Genomic DNA, 21169 nt, shown 5'->3' with positions numbered 1-21169 from the left:
CATCATATCACAAAATTCCAGTCTTTTCTTAGAAGCGGCACATACTATTTTCTCCCGAATGTCACTGTATTTTCTTAGCAACTGTAAATCCCTACTTTAGACAACACATTGGCACCATGAATCTATTACTGGAGTTTATTATGTGAGTCTGACATTTTAGAATAATCTGATTATATTTTGTTTCAGGTTTAAAATGTTAGTTTAGGTGTTTAGAGCCCAGGATAATATATACATTTCAAGTGTCTGCTTTCAGACTTCTGTTCTACTCTTGTATTTTTTGTGCAACAACCTTGTGAATATCCACCAACCAATAGAAGACCAGGTGTAGAGCTGATGAATGAAATGTCATTTCATTTGCTTTATTTCTTAATAGCGGTTATTCTTAAACTGTGTTTCTGAATAAAAGGACAGTTCATATATATACCAGTTCCTGTACTTTTTACTAAAATAGCTACATATAATAAAAAACATAGAGGAGACAATTATATAGTTAGATGAGTCATCCTTCACATTCTCAACAAGTGGTCTAGCACATGTGTGGTGTACACCACGAGAACGGTACAGGCCTGAATGATTGACACCCGGTAGCTTTGTTATGCTGTGGACGGCTTTTTTTTGGTTTGGTTCACTTGTCCCCTTAGATGGAAGGGTCACTACAAATTAATACAAAATTGTTGTGATCACCTTTATCCCATGATGAAACATTTCTATCCTGCTTCGAGTGGTCTCTTCCAGGATACCATCCATAGGGCAAGAGGGGTCACTGAATTGCTTGACAGTATGAAAATTATGTGAATCTTATGCAATGGCCTTTGCAGTCACCAGATCTCAACCTCATTGAACACCTATGGGAGATTTTGGACTTAAATTTTAGACAGTGCTCTCCATCACCATCATCAAAACACCAAATGAGGGAATATCTGGTATTCCAGTTGTTGTGGTGGCCCAACACCTTACTAAGACACTTTATGTTGATTTACTTTTGCTGCTGTTACTTTACCCATTACTTAACACTAAAATACAGAAGATGAAAAAAAAGAAACACAGCCGTGTTGTTGTTAGTTGCCTAGCAACAGTATTAACATAATGTACAACACTTGGAAGCCAAGCATATCATTAATGGGTGTGCAAATATGACTTTATCAATTTGATTTGAAGAAATTACTAGTGCTATTAAAATTAAAAATGTGACTTTTCACTACACTCCCACTCCTGAGTCATGAAGGTGATGTCATTTTCTCTTCAAGCAGACTGACAGGAGGCCAATGTGCTATATGGCTACTATTAAATATGGCTATTATAGTAGAATAAAATATACGGGTGCTGGTATTTAACTGTCCCTTTATTCTGAAAGTTGTATAAGAAGGCAAAAGAAGTGCATTTAATAAAGCCCAGGAGGGCGGGAGTGGAGGAACCCAGTTAAATTGTAACTGCCCGTACGGAACGCTCTAAAGAAATAAGACGAACACTCCTGTGAGGAGGCAGGGATCATTTCATTGGTCAACAATACACCTTGCCTTCTATTAGTTGAGAATTTTGACAGGGTTATTGTACAAGATTCAATTCAAGAGCAAAGCATAAATCTGAGAACAGACTTTTCATGAGCAGAGAAAGCAGCCTTAGTGTGGGGAGACAGGTTGAAGCTGGAGCAGGAAATCTGTGCAGATAAGTATAGGATTTCAAGCATACAGTATGAGCAGAAGCAGAGCAAAGCATAAGTAGGGGTTATTTGACTGCGATGGCAGAGTTTGAGGTAAATAATTACAAAATCTGAATGTGAAATCAATAAATAATGCTCTAGTACACGCTCCTCAATAAAGACAGGAACAAAGCGCCATATCAGTATAGAAGGAGACACTACAGTAAATCATGTCACAAGTTCTCAGCTTGTGTTTGTCGAAAGAGACAGGGTGATGAAGCTGATAATAATCCTCCTGGTGTACAAAGACAATGCATTTTTGTGTACATGTCCGTACATCTTTCCATCTCAATGAGAGAGGATGTTAGTTGTAGTATCACTTTCAGTCATTACCATAAGTGCTCTCATGTGCACATGGCTTTGGGTGTGTATTAAGGAGACAAAAAAATGTATTTGTCAACTCAAAGTGTAAAAAAGAGAGAGAAAAGGGGATAAAAGAAAGAGAATGTGCTATTGCTTGTGAATAGCATTAGAGAGCAAATGTTCTCTTGATTTCACATATATTAGTGAGTGAACACTAATGTGTGTGTGTGTGTGTGTTGGTGATGGAGTCTGTGCAGCATATGCGTGTGAACGCTAATTGCTTCCAGAGGCAGGATGTGACATCATGAGTCCCTCCCTCTTTGCTGACCTGGCACACACTCACACACACACACTGCACAGGAGAGCAGTAACTGTTCACCCTAACAGACCTTCTCACTGAGCACAGCCATAAAAACATAAAGGGGCTTTAGGGCCACAGGGAGTGTGTGTGTGTGTCTGTGTGTGTTTGCACATGTAAGCACTTTTATATGTTTTTTTTCTATTTCTGAGAAGAGATCAGGAATGTTTTATACAAAACTGAACATCCACACACACAAATCAGATACACTGTTATCGTTTTCTGGTTTACCAGTCTTGCCATCAACTCCATTAAATGTCATTAACTGTTCAACAATTGCTCTGATATTCCAACTCATTCCATATTTATCTTCTGATGATTCTGAATGACATATTAGGTTGCTAGCTGCTGCACTGTAAAAAAAAAAAGAAACTCAACTTGACTTAGTCAAGTCATGAGTTATGTCTATATGTCACGTGTCAAGCTTATTACTACTGAGTAAAATGCAGAGTGTATATCTAACAGCATCTTGCTCAAATGTCTAAACATACTTCAAACATTACTCAAATGTCCACTCTGTTCATAGTTGCTCTACAACACAAAATTAGTATATCACAGACACATTTCCTCCAAATAAAGCAACAGAGATCAGTCAGAACATGAAAACATTCAATAAACTGGTGTGACCCACAGAAGGTCTACACCTATCTTTTCTTCTTACTATTGCAATGGAAAAATGGAAAAAATGAGAGCTTTCCTCAAGACTCTTTCCACACCATCTCTCTAACTGAGCAATTTGTTCTTCAGGGTGTGGACCCTTTGAGTGCACAACCCAATTCCCAAGTCTTTTGGATAATCAGGGTTCAGCATGTTCGGCAATCCCATCTGATTCACAAAAGCATTGGGTACATCACCCAGATGACATATGATAATCTTCCTCTCAATCACAAGGGCGACATCACTGTAGGAATCTAGAGTGGGTTCCTTCACATCTTCAACAGTTTAAAGGACTCCAATCGGCATTCCCTTGATGACATCCTCTTCGGGATCTGATGGCTTCATGCAAAAACAAACGTGTACTTTAGAGATGGTTTGCCATATGGTGCATACACGCGGAGGACGCATGGAATGACAAGTTCAACCCTGCTCATTGTGAGCTTGTCCTCTTGAATGACATTTTGCTGCTTACCTCACACATCTTCAAGAATGTAGAAGGATTCTTCCTCATCTATATATATATATATATATATATTTATATATGAAGAAGTGACTAATTTTAGTGCATTGACATTACATCAATTTAATCCATATGTATACACTGGATGGTAAATTTTAGTCTTTAAAAGGACATTTCACAGTTTCCATAATGTGTTTGTGTATTTTAAGATACACAAAATATTGTGTAAGTCTCTGAGAAATTGCACAGTTCACAATTTAACTTTAAGGTCACCCACTTTGAATAGGTTTGACTATAGTCTCTACTTAAATGTTTTTTCAGAGATGATTCAGACCAGAAGGAGTAAACACAGTCTGCATAGACAGAGGGAAGAGGAGAGTTCCTTGCTTGATGACAGTGCTTCACTTTGTAATGGACAATTAGTGTACTTTAGCTGGGGGAGTTGAAATTATAGCACTTGCAGGACCACCTCATCGAGGGGCAGTGGCCACACACTGTACTAAAGTGATTCTGTTCAGAAAGAAATAAACATATTAACTTAGCAGCACAAAACACAGTAAAATAAGTACTATTTTCTAAAAAAAGAAATGGTTCCCCAATCAGATTTCATTATCCAGACATGTAGACACTGTTCAGTTTGTTGGAAAATGGACCTACTCGATCATGAAACTCAATTGAATGACAACTGATTACATTGCAAAAACAGAAGCAAAACTGATTATGGGAGCTGTCTTTTCATTCGAAGGACAGACCAGAAACAGAAGTGCTAGAAACAGCAAGATAGTAACACAATTAATGTACTAATGAGTCTTTATCCAAGCAAAATAAATAAGAATGAATGGAAAACTTGGAAAACTTCAATTGTACATTACCTTTTAGTGGTGCGTGTTGGGGGCGGCTTGGCCTTTAAAAGAAACAGATATCAACAATTATAAAGGCACTTTAAATGTCCAGTGTGTAGGATTCAGTGGCATCTAGTGGTGAGGTTGCAGATTGCAACAAACTTAACACTGCCCCTCCCCTTCCCTTCTGATCATGTAGGAGAAAACAGCCACCTTCAAGCAGCTGCTATCGCTGTACACAGATTATTGTAAGCTAGATGTTTATTTGACAAAATAAATTCAACAACATTGCCATGTTAACAAATGAGCATCGACCTGGTATGTTTTAAACAACTTCTTTAGACTGAGATTGAGTTGCTCTCAGACGTAGAAATGGAGCAAGAGAGGCGCAAATGAGTGCACTGCAGGGGAATGGAGGAGAGGAGGAGCTGTTTGTGTGATCAGCCTATCATGTGAACATATTACATCTGATGGACAGCTAGATACCCAATGAGAAAATTCAGTTAATTAATTATTAATTATAAACACATTACATCCACTAATCTCTACTAACCAGTCATCTCTAATCAGATCAAATGTGTAGTGAGTGATGTTAGCTAAGCACATTTTACAACCTAGCTAGCTAGCTCACTGACATGGTGATATATTCACAACAGCAAAATGAACTAAACATGACTAACCCTAACCCTAACCTTAATATGCATCAAAAGCTGTCTGAGACAGAGACTAAATGATTAAGTTGCATAGTTTTTTTCTGATGAATTAATTAGATTAAATTTAGATGTACTTACTTGATAACAATGGTTTGGTTCCAGCTCTGCAGAAGATGGTGGCCAACTTCTTTGATGGATTTCAGAGTGTGCAACACTGCGCTTCATAAGACCATGACGTCATATATTACGGGCACATGCCGGTGACATATAAAGTTGACATATTTTCTAAACTTAATTGAACAGAGTTCAAGTATTTTTTTCCAAGTTGAAGTTGTAAGTCAATTTACTTTGTTGTAATGGGCAATGAGTTCACTCAGAATAATTACACATCTGACTAACACCCCAAATCTGACACAATAATGGAGCTGTAATTGAGATGAGGACACTCCCAAAAGCAAGTAATACAATTTTTAAACAAATTCCACACTCTCGTTGTGACGATAAACGTTATGTATGCATCACGAAGTTAGGTTGCAGATATTTTCTGTCTTTTTGGAGTTAGAAGAACCATTAAAAACCTTTTTGATAAAATCCTAAATGCATATCAATCAGCCATCATCTTGCTTTAGTGTGACTAAATGCAGTTTACTCAGTAATCTATTTATATGACCATTTAGTTGATACATTAAACAATGAACCTTTGCAGTGATGTATAGCATACTGTACACACACACACAGTACCTGCTCGCTCCACGGCTGACATGGTTTCCCAGACCTCGTCACATTTATGCTGCCCTGGTAGAAACGCCCTCTGTCAATGTAACAAGTTGCTGTGGAGACCAAACAATATGGATTGTTTTTCATCACTCTGATTGTTATTGTTAACTGGATGAACAGTACAGTTTACATTGATAAATCCAAACATTAACTTCACTTGTAACACTTACTTGTAACTTGATCTTTCTTGATATCTGAAATAAGGAAAAATAAAGATTAAATATTATATATAGTAAATATTAAGAGGAAGCACAGTTATTAATCAAAAATGTAGAAAAAATATATCACACATATTACAGAGCAAACAAAAACTACTATGCCTAGATCACACACACACACACACACACACACACACACACACACACACACCTACAGCTGTATATTTTGGCTCAGTCCAGCTGCACTCTTTTAATGACCTCATCAGTATCAGTGACCCGTAGTGTAGCAGGCCAGTCGTTATTTGGCTCCTTAGCACACAAGTAACTGCACCAAGCAAACTCATGTTTTTCTTTCAAATATGCTCCATTTTCTTTCTCATGCTCAAGCTGTTTCTGCAGTACAGAATTGAATAATCTTAGAGTTAACAGATTCTAGACATTAAAGACATTAAACTAAAACATGCAAGACATAACATGAAGTCAGTCTGAAGTTGAATACTTAAATCTGTTTGTGTCTTTCACGGAAACATTACTCAGGCTTAAATATTTGTCACGTGTTACATGTTGTACATGTAGTCAAATTCCTTGTATGTGTTACATACTTGGTTAAATAAAGTGATTCTGATTGAGACATTGGATTTTTTTTGTTCTTCTTCTGTACCACTGTTTAACATTATATCTACCAATTAAGCCAAGAAAAAAAAAAACAAGAGGTGACATTTATTATTATGCTTCTATTTTTCCATTCCAGCAAGGGGTATTAAAGGATATCTTACCGACAAAAGGGACATGTGTACAAGCATTAGGGTCTGTGAGAAGGCTTGGTAACGCCTGACAGTTGGGCAGCATACTGGGCCCAGGCTGGCCTGCACTGCTGCCCTCAAGTAGTAATAACCAATCCTTTTGGCAGTACAGCTCCTTCACTGCAAGGCAATGTTCCCTGATGTGAAAGGGAAAAAATACAAAACACAAATGATAACCATTTAATTGTTTCATTCTTTTTTGAAACCCATCATTTGTTTTTTCAAGAGACCCTCTATTCAGTTACCGTTAGCTAAGTGAACAAGTGAGAAGTACAAAGAGAAACATATGCTACCTGCAGACAGGTTTAGGTGCAGGTCCTAATCCTGACAGGTTGCAGTCGGGGAAGGAAGTGTGGCAGATCAGTGAGCGTACTTCAGAACTACAAAGCATACTGAGTCCTTCTAGCTCTGTCCACCAACTCTGAACCAGGTACTCCTGTGTGCCCTCAGGGTCCGGGAGGGAGGTGTTAAAGAAAACGAGTGAATCATCTCGCAGAATGGTGCGGCACACGTCTCCTCGATATGCACTGCAGTAGCCCTGGTAGAGTCTGCTGGAAGAAGGCATCCATAGATTAATATTCACACATTAAACGTAATGTTTGACTCATCAATAAATAAAAGAATTGCATGTCTATAATTCCTTCCTTTGTATATCAACCTTTCTTTCTGTATACCCCTTTGTACTCTCTTCCTATCTCATGTTTTTAAGTCATTTGATTATCAACATTCAAAGCACAAAGATGAGCATAATTTAGCTGCCCTCAGTCCTTCACTGTCAACAATACAATACAGATTGTAATTCAAAAGACCTTGATATTGACTTTATAAGTGGAATAAATGAGTGTACTGCTAGAAAACATTTGTTTTGCAAAGCTGTCTAATGCAGTTAGGTCCTTACTGGGTATGCATCAGGACGCATTAGCGTTTATACTACAAAAGATATGTGGTCTAATGCGGCTCAGCCCACCTCAGCAAGTGGTTTGAGTGATTGGATCACAATGCATCTTGGTAGTCATTTACACTTGTATTTAGCACTAGCCACTTGTGACCAGATCATCCAAGACACATTTTAATGCTAGGTGTAAACAGGACGTAAGTGTCTCATGCAGAGAGAGAAAGGCATTAGTAAGTAAATCATTTATGTGAAATTATTAAGATTACTAATATGTTACTGTCATTTTTTGGGGAACTCTGCTATGACGTTGTATGGCTAATATTTTTGTTGTTGGTTTGATTTGTACAGACAACAAGCAGGTATGAGTATAGCCATGATGTGAGAAAGTCAAGTTAGATGATCGTTTTTGTGTGATAGGAAGCATGAGCAACATATCAAAAGTTAGATTACTTATCATGCTTAATCACTGACTTGCATATAGTGGACGAGTTTTTAAGGAAGGCCGACAATTGTATGAAGTGTCCATTAAATCTGTTTGGCTACGTCCTATAGAATTTCCCATTATATTACAATTGTGGAACTAATAAAGGAATATCTTATCTTATTTTAAACACAGTATGTTAGCCACTGACATTTACAGTAGGTACCTCTAACCACATGGAGAAGAAAGTTAATTCATATGTGTTCTAAAAAGTAATAAGTGGTCTTTCAACTTCAATTTGTTTTAATTTTATTTATATTTTAATTTTATTTGAAAAAGGACAATGTACATTAATCAACATTTAGCAAACGTAAAGTTACCTGGGTTAGCCAAAATGCTAGTGTACAGCAGCAGTCCCTGAAATATATTTTTTAACATCATCCAGATGTTGATCATGAATAAGCTTGCAGAAGGCTCTTATGAAATTACATCCTGCCTGCTTGCCTCTTGGATGTCATTGCTGCCCCTAGATTGAACAGATCAGTTGTACATGCAGTAAACCTGTATGTCAGTGTACCTGACTCCCACTGTTCCTGCTATCTGTTTTCCAGTCTGCCTGCCTGCTTGTTTTTTGGCTCTTAAGCTTCCACATTTGTTCCACATTTGCTGCACATATTTGGTCTTTCTGCCTGCCTGACTGACTGTCTGTCTATCTGCCTGTCTGACAGCCTTCACTCCAGTTTTCTCTTCTAATGTCTGCACAGTAACACTGACAAACTCCAGATGTCGCCTCCTGGGGGAGGCTGATGCTTCAGTTCATTACACTTAAAGCTAAGCTGTAAATCTACCTTCCTCATGACACTCTCTGTTTCTACATACGATCAATATATGGTCCAGATGTGGTCATGAGTTTACAAATCATGTAACATCCAACCATCTAACCTATGTCGACAATCCACTCTCTCTTTCTTCATTTTCACCTCAGAAACTCTGATCAGATCTGCAAAATACAGACTAGTGACAAATTAAAGGAAAAACTTGAAGAAATGAGTGGAAAAACATAACAAATACAGATGCCTCTGTGCTCTGTGGCATGTATGAAAATGCAAAGCAGGCCCAGCTGATTCTGATTTTGTTCCAAGATAGCAAGAGGAAAAGATTTAAGTGAGTTTAGAAGAAAGTTGATTGTTGGGGCATGGATGGCAGGAGCTTGAGTCATAAAGACTGCTCAACTGGCTGCTGTTTCATAAGGAACAGAAACTAAAGTGACATCTGCATTTAGATCTACAGGAAAGACATCAGTAAACAAGGTCAGATATTGTTGTCAACAACACATATTTGATGACACGTGATGCTCATGCATTACTGCAATATGTAAGGAAAAACAGAAGAACAACTCTTCCTCAGGTGACTGAGAATGTCAATCCAGGATATAATCAGACCATGAGCAAGAACAGTCCAGTGACAGTTACATAGAGAGAGATATTTTAGTAGGGTTGGAGTGCATGAACCACTTATTACAAAGATTAATGCACATGAATTTGAGAATTTAGTGGATCAGAAAAAGTGGTCAAACTATCCTGATGGGAGTGGTATCATCCAGGATGACAATGCCCCCATCCAGAGCAGCATGGTCCTACCTACCTCTGTCTCACTTTTATCCCCTCTGCCTCTCTGTAGTTACAATACATGGTCCACATGTGGTAACTGGGGTTGTGTTACGGTTCAGCAAAGTTCAACGTCAACTCACACCATATGGGTGACTGAGACCGGCTCCCTTTCTTAATAACAGGTTTATTGACATAGCTAAAATTTATATAAGCTTCAGCACACCCAAAGGACGAAACATCACTTAGCCTCTTCAAACACAGTGCAAACACAGACGGTTATAGTGCCCACATAAAATATAGTGACAGACAATGGGGTGTGTAATTATTCAGATTTAAGGTTCTTGGAACTCTTCTGTATAAACGAATTGTTGCAGTGATGGACTGTAAATCGTAGATTTATGCAAATGTACTGTATACACATAGTAGGCTATATTATATAATGTTTTCCACATGTGTTCACATATTGTCAGAGAGGAATAGAAAGCAAAAGGTAAAGAAATTAAGCAAAGAACACTTCATAGATATTTAGTCACAGACCATTACTCTTACCTCCAGTCTACAGGAAAGTGGCAAAATCCAGAAGATGTTGGTTGAAGGAGGACAAGCAGGAGGAGAGAGGAGTAGAAGGGAGAAAGACAGAGAAAGGGAGGTAAACAAATAAAAGTCAGTCTTGGTAGGAGGACAAAATGAACCATGATGCTCCTCTCACCAACTTACAGCTATGTGTGAGGAGACTGAAGAACAACCAGGTGGAAGGAGTGTGTGTGGTCAGGCAACAAAGGATGCATATGTTATTTTTAAGGTGGGGTAGGTGTGAGGGTGGGTGTGGCTGAGGAGTTTCAGCCAAATGGGGCAGACAAAAAACAGCTGAAGCCACACAAAGCACAAGTAATATAACTGGCAGCTAACATAACACAAGACAAAGCGGTAACAGCCCCCTAAAAAATGCAACACAAGAGCTACAGTCTATAGCTGTCAGCTTTTTCTTTAATGTGGCACTCTGAATTTTTAAATTTGAGTGTGGAATTGAGAAATCACATCCCCACCTGTGACAGTGACTCTAGCTGTTGCTTTGACAGTGTTGGCTCCGGCACTGTGCCTGTTGAAGGCCAGACATGTATACAGAGCTGGCTTATTTACCGTCACTCTCAGAACGGACAGGATCACCTCTCCCACCAAGGTCTCATCAACTGATGCGCCTGAGATCTGGAAAAAAATAACATTGACACAAAACAAAGAGAATGAAAAGAAATGCCATATATTATTTACAATATTCTCTTTGTTCTTAACCTTTCCTGTTTGCCAGCTGGAGCTGGTCAGGTGTGCATTGGTTGTGTGTGTCAGAGCACACACAACCAATGCACCTGGAAACAGGATTGATTAATTGTCTGTAAATTGTTCAGAGCAGCTTATTTTTGTAGCCTCATGGGTGTTGAGTTGATAAAATTTGGTGTATACGCTGTATGTGCTTGTCATTACTACAGTATAAATATGTGTCATCATTTAAAATATGTTAACATTTCTTGGTGTTCACATGCTGCCGATGTAGCCAGATTAGATTCTGTATTCACACTTAATATAAAAATAAGATATAAGAGGTGTGTGTGTGTGTGTGTGTGTGTGTGTGTGTGTGTGTGTGTGTGTGTGTGTGTGTGCGTGTGTGTGTGTGTGTGTGAGAGAGAGACTCAAGGCATTGCTGTGCAACGCGTCTATATTTGAAGTCGTGTTTGACACTGCCTGTTTTTAGGACGTGCTCTATCGAGCCCTGCTGAAATAAATGACCTCAATAAGCTGCCAGAAACGCAGCTCCCACAGTCATTTTAAATCAGCACACAAACATGCATACTATTTACAAGCATTATGGGCCTGTAATCACATTGTAGCTAGCACCCAAGTCTATTAAATACCCAGACATTATGTGGTCTATGTCTGCCCGCAGTGGCATGTGTGAAAAATGTTTGATGTTTTGTTGGAAAAATTCTTGTTTAACAAACTTTAAGTGGTCAAGTGTGAAATCTCATAACCATGATTTTAAAGATCTTCATTGTACAGGTCAGTAGCCAATGAGGTATTGTTAAGTGTAATTTTTAAGTTGAGTTTTTTAGCATAATTGTTCAATGCCCCATAAAAGCACATGGGGTCACAGAGGTGGAAAAAAAGGTTTTATTTTCATACACCAATTAAAATAGAGCATAGTTCTTTCTCAAGTGGAGAATTTAGCTGTTCAAGCACACATGGTCCTCTTGTTTAACTAAAGTTACATACTTGCACTTTCTGGAAAATAAAAGATTCTTCAGCACTTGGCATGAGCTATGAGTAATGTCTTCTTCTGTCCCAAAAAAGCATTGCCTGTGGTTGTAACAGTTATCATGATAAATCCAATCCATCACAATGACTCACATGTTAGAATATAATTATTAGATTATTGGACTCAAAACATCTGGACACTTGGATCACAAAATTTGTTTCAGTTATGTTGTTTGTCTATGTGCTTCTTATGATCTAAGTCCTCTCTGAATCTGTAACGCACTGTAGATGGACTGTCGGAACATCTAGCCACAGCTTTCAAATCACGAGTCACCACTTCCCACAAAGTATTAATCACCATAAGACCCTAAGAACCTCAGTGATACACGGTTTTCCGCTCCCTCTATAAAACAACCCAATTACAGCTGATAATGCTGGCTAAATGGAAGGCAATCTCTTTAATCCTTTGTCACCATAATGAGAATTCCTTTGCTGTTTATATCACTGATCCCACAGCCAATCACTGAGCGCATTAACTGCTTTGTGTATGTGTGTGCATGTGTGTTTATGAGTGTGTGTGTGTGTGTGTGTGTGTGTGTGTGTGTGTGTGTGTGTTTGAAGAGGAGTGTGACAGAGTGAGAGAGTGAAGGATAAAGAGACAAAGTGGGTAATTTCTTGTATGTGTCAATTACAATTACAGTATACTGTGTGTGTGTGTGTGTGTGTGTGTGTGTGTGTGTGTGTGTGTGAGAGAGAATTTGTGTTCATAATATCCTTACAGTATTTGCCCTTGGTCAGACATGTGACGACTAATAAATTATTTGCTTTGAAGTAATTGAGCCACATGGACAGCAGAGAGACAAGCTTGTCCTCCCAAGGAACACGATAGGAAATGCTCCAAAATGACATGTGTTTACGTTTAAGGAGGAAATCAGGGAACTATTAGGGGATTATTAGACTGGCAAAGTTCGCACAGGGAGGAGGTCAGGGTAGGTGGATGAGTCCACATTGTTTTTTTAGTTTTTTTTATGACCATGATTCCCCTGACCTTAATACTGTACTTATTTTAAACTAATCCATGATATTTCCTTACACACAACCAAACCTTAACCATAGCGCTGTCATATCCTAAAAATAATTTTAAAAAATTTCAACAGTGATTTGTAATAATTTTGGAAGGCACAGCTAAATAAGGGCCGTCAGATCAGAAAACACTTGTATGTGTTGTTCTGGGATGTGGGCACCCTCAAAATATTTTGACATCTAACTACAAAGGCTTGTTGGATAGACAGACAGTATGTGAATATGAAGATTTCCTAAGTCAACAGGCAGTAATGCATGTTGACAATGCGGTCTCACCATTGGCATACAAATAACACATCTTTACCCTTTCCAGTTGTGTGCAGTATATAGGGAAATGGGTTAGGAAAAGATCATGGTTTAAATGGTAAAATGCATTAAAAATGTCTCATGCATTTGAGTGTGGAAATGTCCAATGTGATGTTGAAGATGTCCGGCAATGTGATGTTGAAGATATCCGGCTGCTCTTGCAATGTTTTGCCAACCAAGCCATCCATCACTCTGACTCCTCTTAATAAGCTAAAGAACACATTATAAAACAAACGAAAGTCACATTATATTAAGGTCAATTCACTGGAAAGGACTGGCATATCACCTGCTTGCAAAATTAGACTTTGGCGTATGCACTACTGAACGCAATTTGAAAGTGTAAAAGTCATGCTATTTGAATGCAGATTGAAGAAATTGGGCTAGGTCTCTTATTGTCACAGCTATCCCATTATGTGATGCTTTGCAGCTGACAACGTGTCACAATGTCAGCAATGTGATACAATTTCTCTGATGTTGGCTGTGTTGACTGACATTTGAGCCAAACTCAAGCACTGTGAAGGGGACAAGAATATTCCTGCTGAGATCACAAGTGTTTATGAGAAGCCACAGACAGAAAGGGATCAATTGATGCTTTGATACAATGAATTCCCCAATTCCTTCATAGAGATTCAACAGAAAAACATTATCAGTAATGGCCTCTTAGAAACTCAGATTTGTTTAAACTCACACTCAAACACACACTGAATCTGAACACTTACAGTATCCCCATTTTCCAGCCAGGTGATGGTGGGGATTGGATTTCCTGTGGCGTTACACTCCAGAGAGATCTGGCTGTTATACACTACACTTTTATCCCTCGGAACACGCAGGATACGTGCTGGAGCTGGAAATATACACAAACCACATGCAGACACAGTGCATAGAGACATAAATACACATACAGTAGTTGTACAGTACATACAGTATATGGAGACCATTAACCTTTTGTTTTTGTTTATATTGGATTTACTTCCTCATTGTTCTTCATTGTCCACATCTAGCCAAGTATGGACCAAATGCCCCGTTTTTTTTATCGAGGACACATCAAAAGTTCATAATTCTGAGTCGAACTTGTTAAGTCCAAACTTCCAAGTACACATGTCCAAACGTGGTATTGAGAAAGGCCCAAGGTCTAATCAGCCAAAGTAGTTGAAATGGTGTGGTACTGCATACAAAACACTTTCAAGTCCAATCACAGAGCATATGAAAATGAACTGTATTCAGTGTTTAATGTTTTATATCACTGAGACCATAAGTAAGGCATTATTTTTTTGTAATAGACTTGTGAAATGCGTTTTGTTTTTTTTGTATCAAGCTAAGAAAACCATATAAAGCATGTTTTTTGAGGCTGTTGAGTAGAACCAGTGGTCTAAATCATATCATGTGTACATATTTTTAGAGATATATCTACAAAGTATATAGGAATAGTAACATGAAAAATATGTGTGGTTATTGAGTACATACCCTGTACTTCTATGGTGACAGGTTTGGAGAAGGCCAAACCAAAGCTATTCCTGGCCACGCAGCGATACTGTCCAGCATCTTCCCTCTGTATGTTATGAATCTTCAACGCACCATAGTCGAGAATGGTAATACGATCACTGACCTGAGAGAGATGACAATATTTGTTGGAATGATTCCTTTTTCTTTGAATGATTGAATTCTAAACCTCATTAGAACCTAGTTTTTCCTAGGTCTAACAACTAAACTAAACTAGACTAAAGGGAAGTCTCTGAATGACTCCATTTCACTGGGAAACCTTTCAAAACTGTGTTGCTACTGTTGTTTTATGCATTCAAGTAAAGAAGTGCATACCTTAATAAGCTCATCATCTTTTAGCCAGGTGACATCTGGTTTGGGGTTGCCAAGGGTAACACAAGGCAACACGGCTTTAGATTCAACCAAAAGGGTTACATTAGTTGGGTGGCGTTTGATCTGTGGCTCTGATGGAGAGGCACATAAGACAAGAGGCAAGAAACAGAGGTTTAGCCATTTGTCTAAATGTGTTGCCAACTGCAACATCTGATCATGTAGATCCAGATGGATGGAACCCCAGCCCTGTAACCATTAAAGAAAGCAGACATACTCATCTTTAGCTGCAGAGCTCCACAACTCTTGGCTGGTTCTCCAATGCCGTTAGTGGCAAGGCAGCAGTATTCTCCATTGTCTGACTCTTTTGCATGAGGGATGATAAGCATCTGTCCCTGCTCCTTGGTAATATACCGCGGGTCATAGTACCTGGTTGGACAAAAAAGGAGGATGAAGTGACCAGTTAACTTCTTACCATATACAGCAGTAAATTATGCATGGCTAGAAGAGGTTTCATTTTTCCACAAAAGATGCTCTCCAGTTTGTTTGTGCTTCAGGGGAAAACATGTACTTGAACCCAATGGGAAAGTTTATTTGTCTTCAAAAAGTTTTTGCAGATGTTAGCATTGTGTTGTTGTTGTTGTAAGGTTTTACCATCTTATGTGGGTCTTGTGATGGTCAAAACTAGCTGCTAGTGTTTTCAATATTGTATCAGTTATTTTAAGATTCCAAATTTGTATTCAAAACTGGTAACTTATGTTGACACTGCTGATATTTTACAAGTTCATCTTAATGTTAACCTTTTGTTGGTCAAAATCTGCAGCTAATGTTATTGACTTCTGATCACTGAGCTGTAGCCGTGTGGCTTAGAAGCTAACGTTAATAGTTCAATTATTTTGTCTTTGTTAGTTTTGTAATGGCCATACTCCATACACCTTATGATGTTGTAATTTAACAGATATTAGCCATTTTTAATGTTAGTGTTGTGATGACAAAGTTTAGCAGCCAGCAATTACTGATTTATTACCATTTTATAATCATAACAATGATAGCTGTCATTGATTTGAGTATAAGGAGCACTGACTGCTGTACAGAAACTCCAAAAAAAAACAAACAAAGAAAACAACACAGCATTTGCAGGTAATCTCATGAATGCATTAGATATGCATAATGTGATATATTATACCTGCGTAACAAAGAGCAAGATGCATTATATATTTAGCCAAAATAAAGATATATAAAGGTATATTCATTAATTAACCTGCAAGAGTAGACTCTGCTAACTTACATTATTGGGTGGTTATTCTTGATCCAAGTGATGTCAGCAGGAGGACGTGATTCCACCTCACAGATGAAGGTGGCATTGTGATCCAGTAGGACATCCACTGTTTCTAATAAGGTGATGATACGAGGTGCTAGGCAGAGAACATACAAAGAAAACATGCAGCTTTGTTATTTTGCATTGAATGCTGCCAATGAGATAAATAAGTGTTTGGTCATTGTACAGGCAATAAGAAAAATTGTCAAGGCACAAGTTTGGCATTTTAGAATGGGTTGAAAAATGTGTCATGCAGTCTTATTCAGAGAAGTGTACACAGCTGCATCTTTTCAGAAATGACATCTGAAGCATTTTTAGGGGTTTTGCAATATCATATGAGAAAGAGGCGAAGAAAGAAAGAAAGAAAGAAAGAAAGAAAGAAAGAAGAAGTTGAAACAAGGACAACCTTGTGATTAAACAATGTACAGGCTGTTCTCTACTATCCTATTTCAACCGATGGGCTGTATTCAAAGAAAAGTGGGTATATTACCTATTTTGTGTACACTGAATATACAAATGATTAGAACCACCTATTCTGTTTCATGTGAAGTGAATTCAGAGTAAAGAGAATATATTTATTTCACTCCTACAGTAGGCTACAGTAACAAGTTTCAGTCATGAAGAAGGAGAATAGGGATTATATTCAGACAAAGTGAGACAAGGGTAGAAGAGAAAGCACCTAAGTATTGGCAAGATAGTCCAATTTTTATTTTTTTTCTTTCTGGCAGAATATATTTAGGAGGAAAACATTAGCAAGGGAGTAAAAACAAAGAAAGGAAAGAAAGATGAGCACGGGGTGAAGCAGCAACTTTTTATATAGTCAGATCAGAGACATCAGGGTTGCTTTAAACTTTGTATGAACTGAAAAGAGGTAGAGGCAAAATCGAAAACAGGAGAGAAGAAAAATAACAAGGGGATGGGTTGGGAAGTAAACTAGAGAAAGAAAGGAGGATAAAAGAAAGGCTTAGGGTTTAAATGAAAATTGTTTTGTCTCTTGTGAAATGAAGATTTCACAATAGCTGGAAAACAAACAGTGCACATCCCCACCCTTAATCCCATGTCACTGCTTCTGTTTGACTCTTGGAAGAGTGATGAAAAGGGGGCTACTGTAAATCAAAGCCTGACATGAGGTCAAAATATATGGTTTCAAGCACTGAGGTACAATTTCAGCCAAGGTCAAACTAAGGTGAAAATATCTTATTATAGTACCTGCTTTAAGTCATTTTTACAGTCTAAAGAGCGAATACATTGTGAACATGCTGTAAGCATCCACATGTTAGCATGTAGCATTTAGCTCAAAACACTGCTGTGCCTAAGTACAGCCTCACAGATGAGCTATCTGTAGAGTCGGACTGGCAATCTTGCAATTATGGCAGACGCAAAATGTGCCGGACAACCTGGTGGGCTGCAAGGCCACCAGTAATGTGGGGGGAAAATTGGGGGGAAACTTTGGCTCACTTGATGTTGAAACAGCCCATCTAATTGTGGGTTACATGGTCCCAACTGTCAACAGGCATACTGAGGCAGGTGTAGGAAGCACTACAGTTAGTTTATACAAATGGATCAAGGTCCCAAAAATGAAAAGGTGGAGCAGAAAAAGTCAGAGAGAAAAAGAAAAAAATCTCGAAATTGTTGCTACAAAAAGTTAACATATTTATTCAAAATATTGATTTCGCTGCTATGCAAAATCTTGTTAGCATTAGCATGTCTAGCTGCATTGATAACATTAACAGTCCAAGAAGAGGAGAAGGAAAGAGTCAGAGAGATGAGCAGGTTGTTTCCAGTGGAGAATAGGGGCAAGAAGAGGAGGCAGCTGCTGACGACAAGCAAAATGTGCAATCTCCAATTGCAGTGAATGAACATTTACATAGTGTCATGGTATGAAATCTTGACTGTTGTGTCTGATGTGTGAATTGCATCAGATCAATGTCTGACTATAAACATGTTTCATATTTCCAGATTATCATATGAAAGCTTTTGTCTAGTATGAAAATTATGATTTGCTATTTTATTTCATGATGACAGCATTGCATTTAGTCAGAGACTACATTTATGACAAATGATTGTCATATTTGTTTTGTGAGGTTACACATCGTTATGCTACACAAGCTGGGTTGCCCATATCAATTGTCATTTTATTATTGCCAATATTATGCCTGAGCAGATGGACCACATCTGACCAGTAAAGGTTTCATTATGGCTCAGCCACATGACTCATTATTTAGACCAAACAAGAGGCTCACCAGAGTAGACTTTGTGAGTGGTTCTTTGTTTTGAAACTTGTTTTGAAAGTCTGTGACTGACTGACTGAGTGATGAAGGTTGACCAATAGTTTAACTTGCTTTGGCTGAAAGTCGCCCTTCCTGTATCCGTCAATTCAAATAAGTCCTCCAGCGTTTCATATGGTACAGTAAGAGCTAAAAGCTGTTCCTTTGTGCTAGTTTGCAGTTCTTTACCAATGCATGTATTTAATAATTTAGTTTAAGAGAAGACTTGCTGGCATACTACATCTCATCCATCATGATGGTGACCATATGTCTTTTTTAACTAGTGCAATTTGCAGATGTCTTTTTCTGTGATGATTTCTAAATAAATCTTTCTCACGCAATGTTTGATTGTGTCTTTTCTGTGTTTTATTTACTCCAATACCCCGTAGATCCCTGCAGAAATAACCTCCCCCATTTTTTAAATGGCTGCCCTCCGTTCATAACTTATAACATCCTTTAGTTCGTTTGGTTCCTTTTGGTGTTTGCTTTGATTTGCAGTTTATCCTCCAGGTTTTTTCCTTACTCTGAGGCAAATTATGAACCGTATTCTCTCTCCCTCTCACGCTATCATGCAGACTACACACAAGTTTTTTTACTTTAAACTTTCATTGTGGTTTAAAAAGAACAAAGACAGAATTGCTCTTGTGGCAATTGTCCTTGTGGCCAGAAGATCAGATGTTAGCAGAGTTAGCAGTCATCCATTGTTTGTACTAGTTCAGTACACACAGTCATATTGCAAAGAATTACGTCAAGAGAATATAAAACAATTTAACTTACATGCTGTGTATTAGAGAACAATTTGCAGACCTGACTTGCTCACAGCACAGTAGTTCACTATGGGTTATTATAAACGACAATTATTTTTTACAGAAAATATTGATTCTAAATAGTTTTGTGCTGTCTGCATTAAGTATATTGTAATATATTTTTGGCTTATGCTGCCACTAGTTCATTGTTCTGAAAGCTTGAAAATGAAAGCTGACCACTGGCCATTGTTATCCTGTGAGGCAGCTGGATTCACATCACAAGATCATGCAAGACATGCACTTGTGTACAAACTACCAGTGGTTTGGTCCTATCAGCATCTTATGAGGATTCTTACAATCTCAAAAGTTTGCAAAGTAAGATGATGATAGACAGATGGCTAATCCAATCACCTGTCAAGTATTTTCTGAAAGTGTCTGCTCTTTTCCGAACAGTTTCCAATGACAACTTGTCAGATGGTTTTGTGTAACAAACCATCTGGCGCATAAGGTTATGAGCCTTTTTTTCCTTTTCACTTGCTTTTAATTTGCTGCATGTGCAAAACAGATCAACATCTATTCTATGTGTTTGCTTGCACTCTTCTCAAATTAAATCAAACACAATTAATATAGCCCGCTCTGCCCAGCAGAACACACAAAATTGAATCCTTTTGTGTCATCCAACTCAACTTTGCTTGGCTGAGTCACATCTCAAAACCGCAATCATCTCACACACAACAGTAATAATAATACAATAACACACTTTTATAGTACGTGTCAATCCAATATTGCAAAAGTTTAATTTGAAGCCACATCTGTTAAAACTGTGGTCAAGCACAACACAATCAGTTCACAGATGATTGAACTTGAAAATTAAAAAAACAAACATCACTAATGTCAGAAGCACTTGCTTTGTCTCTGAGAGTGAAATCAGTCTTATGTCTGTGAATTATATGGATTTAAAGCTTACTAATTCAACTGTTAATTAACAGGAACATTAACCTTTGGAACCTTTTTAGGAGGAGGTACAAGCTGAAAGTTATAGGATAGAAGCATATGGCAGCCATTGTCAACTGGTGGGCCTCATAGTGCCATCTAGTGGGCCACAGACGCATGGTTAGGGTTTCTTTTTTGTAATTTACCTAGTTACCTAGTTATTTTTATATTTAAATGTGCTCAAGGATGAATATAAATAAAAAATGCACCATTTCAATGACCACCATGTCTGAATGTCACCATGCCAATCAGGACACATCATCATGTTTTACTACTGTTAGCTAGCTTACGTTACCTCAGATGCAGTGACATAAAATGGATTGTTTTTTTAAACATAAATGTGATGTGGGTGACAATCCTGCAACAGTAAAAGTTCATAAGTGTGTGTTGAGGAAAAACATCAACTTAGATTCATGTTGGCAGGCAGTGACACTGAGCCAAATGCAACGTTTGCTGAATGTGGTGAAATCCTGTTAAATGAAGCGCTAAAACCATTGAAACTCCCAAGACACTTACACACAAAGCACCTGGGATGTGTTGGGAAACCAAAACATATTTTCTAAGGAAAAGGAACAAACTTCAGACACAAGAGAAAATCATCACAACATTAACAATTCAGTCAAAAGCCACTTTGACAGCTAGCTATAAGGTCAATGCTTGTGTAGCTTGTAGCAAGAAACCCCCCATAATGACAGAGCAGCTTATTTTGCCTAACACCATGGATATGTGCCAAGTTAGTGGGGGAGGCAGCTGCAACCAAAATT

At 38.1% G+C, this 21169-nt stretch overlaps 1 protein-coding gene across 1 annotated transcript in view; it reads right to left on the bottom strand.

Moving 5' to 3' along the window:
* Positions 1 to 21169, bottom strand: part of musk (muscle, skeletal, receptor tyrosine kinase) — a 36171-nt gene that overhangs the window by 12642 nt on the left and 2360 nt on the right. The window contains exons 2-12 of the mRNA XM_053340552.1: positions 16370 to 16496; positions 15359 to 15510; positions 15088 to 15215; positions 14737 to 14878; positions 13992 to 14116; positions 10683 to 10842; positions 10186 to 10192; positions 7004 to 7258; positions 6684 to 6847; positions 5920 to 5943; positions 5714 to 5802 (exon numbers count right to left, since the gene is read on the bottom strand). Coding sequence (XP_053196527.1) covers positions 5714 to 5802; positions 5920 to 5943; positions 6684 to 6847; positions 7004 to 7258; positions 10186 to 10192; positions 10683 to 10842; positions 13992 to 14116; positions 14737 to 14878; positions 15088 to 15215; positions 15359 to 15510; positions 16370 to 16496 — 1373 coding nt within the window. The remainder of the gene's footprint in view (positions 1 to 5713; positions 5803 to 5919; positions 5944 to 6683; positions 6848 to 7003; positions 7259 to 10185; positions 10193 to 10682; positions 10843 to 13991; positions 14117 to 14736; positions 14879 to 15087; positions 15216 to 15358; positions 15511 to 16369; positions 16497 to 21169) is intronic.

The sequence above is a fragment of the Scomber japonicus genome, chromosome 19 (assembly GCF_027409825.1).
Source record: "Scomber japonicus isolate fScoJap1 chromosome 19, fScoJap1.pri, whole genome shotgun sequence".
Lineage (NCBI taxonomy): Eukaryota > Metazoa > Chordata > Actinopteri > Scombriformes > Scombridae > Scomber > Scomber japonicus.
Note: the sequence above shows the minus strand (reverse complement) of the source record. Positions and strands in the feature narration are given on the sequence as shown.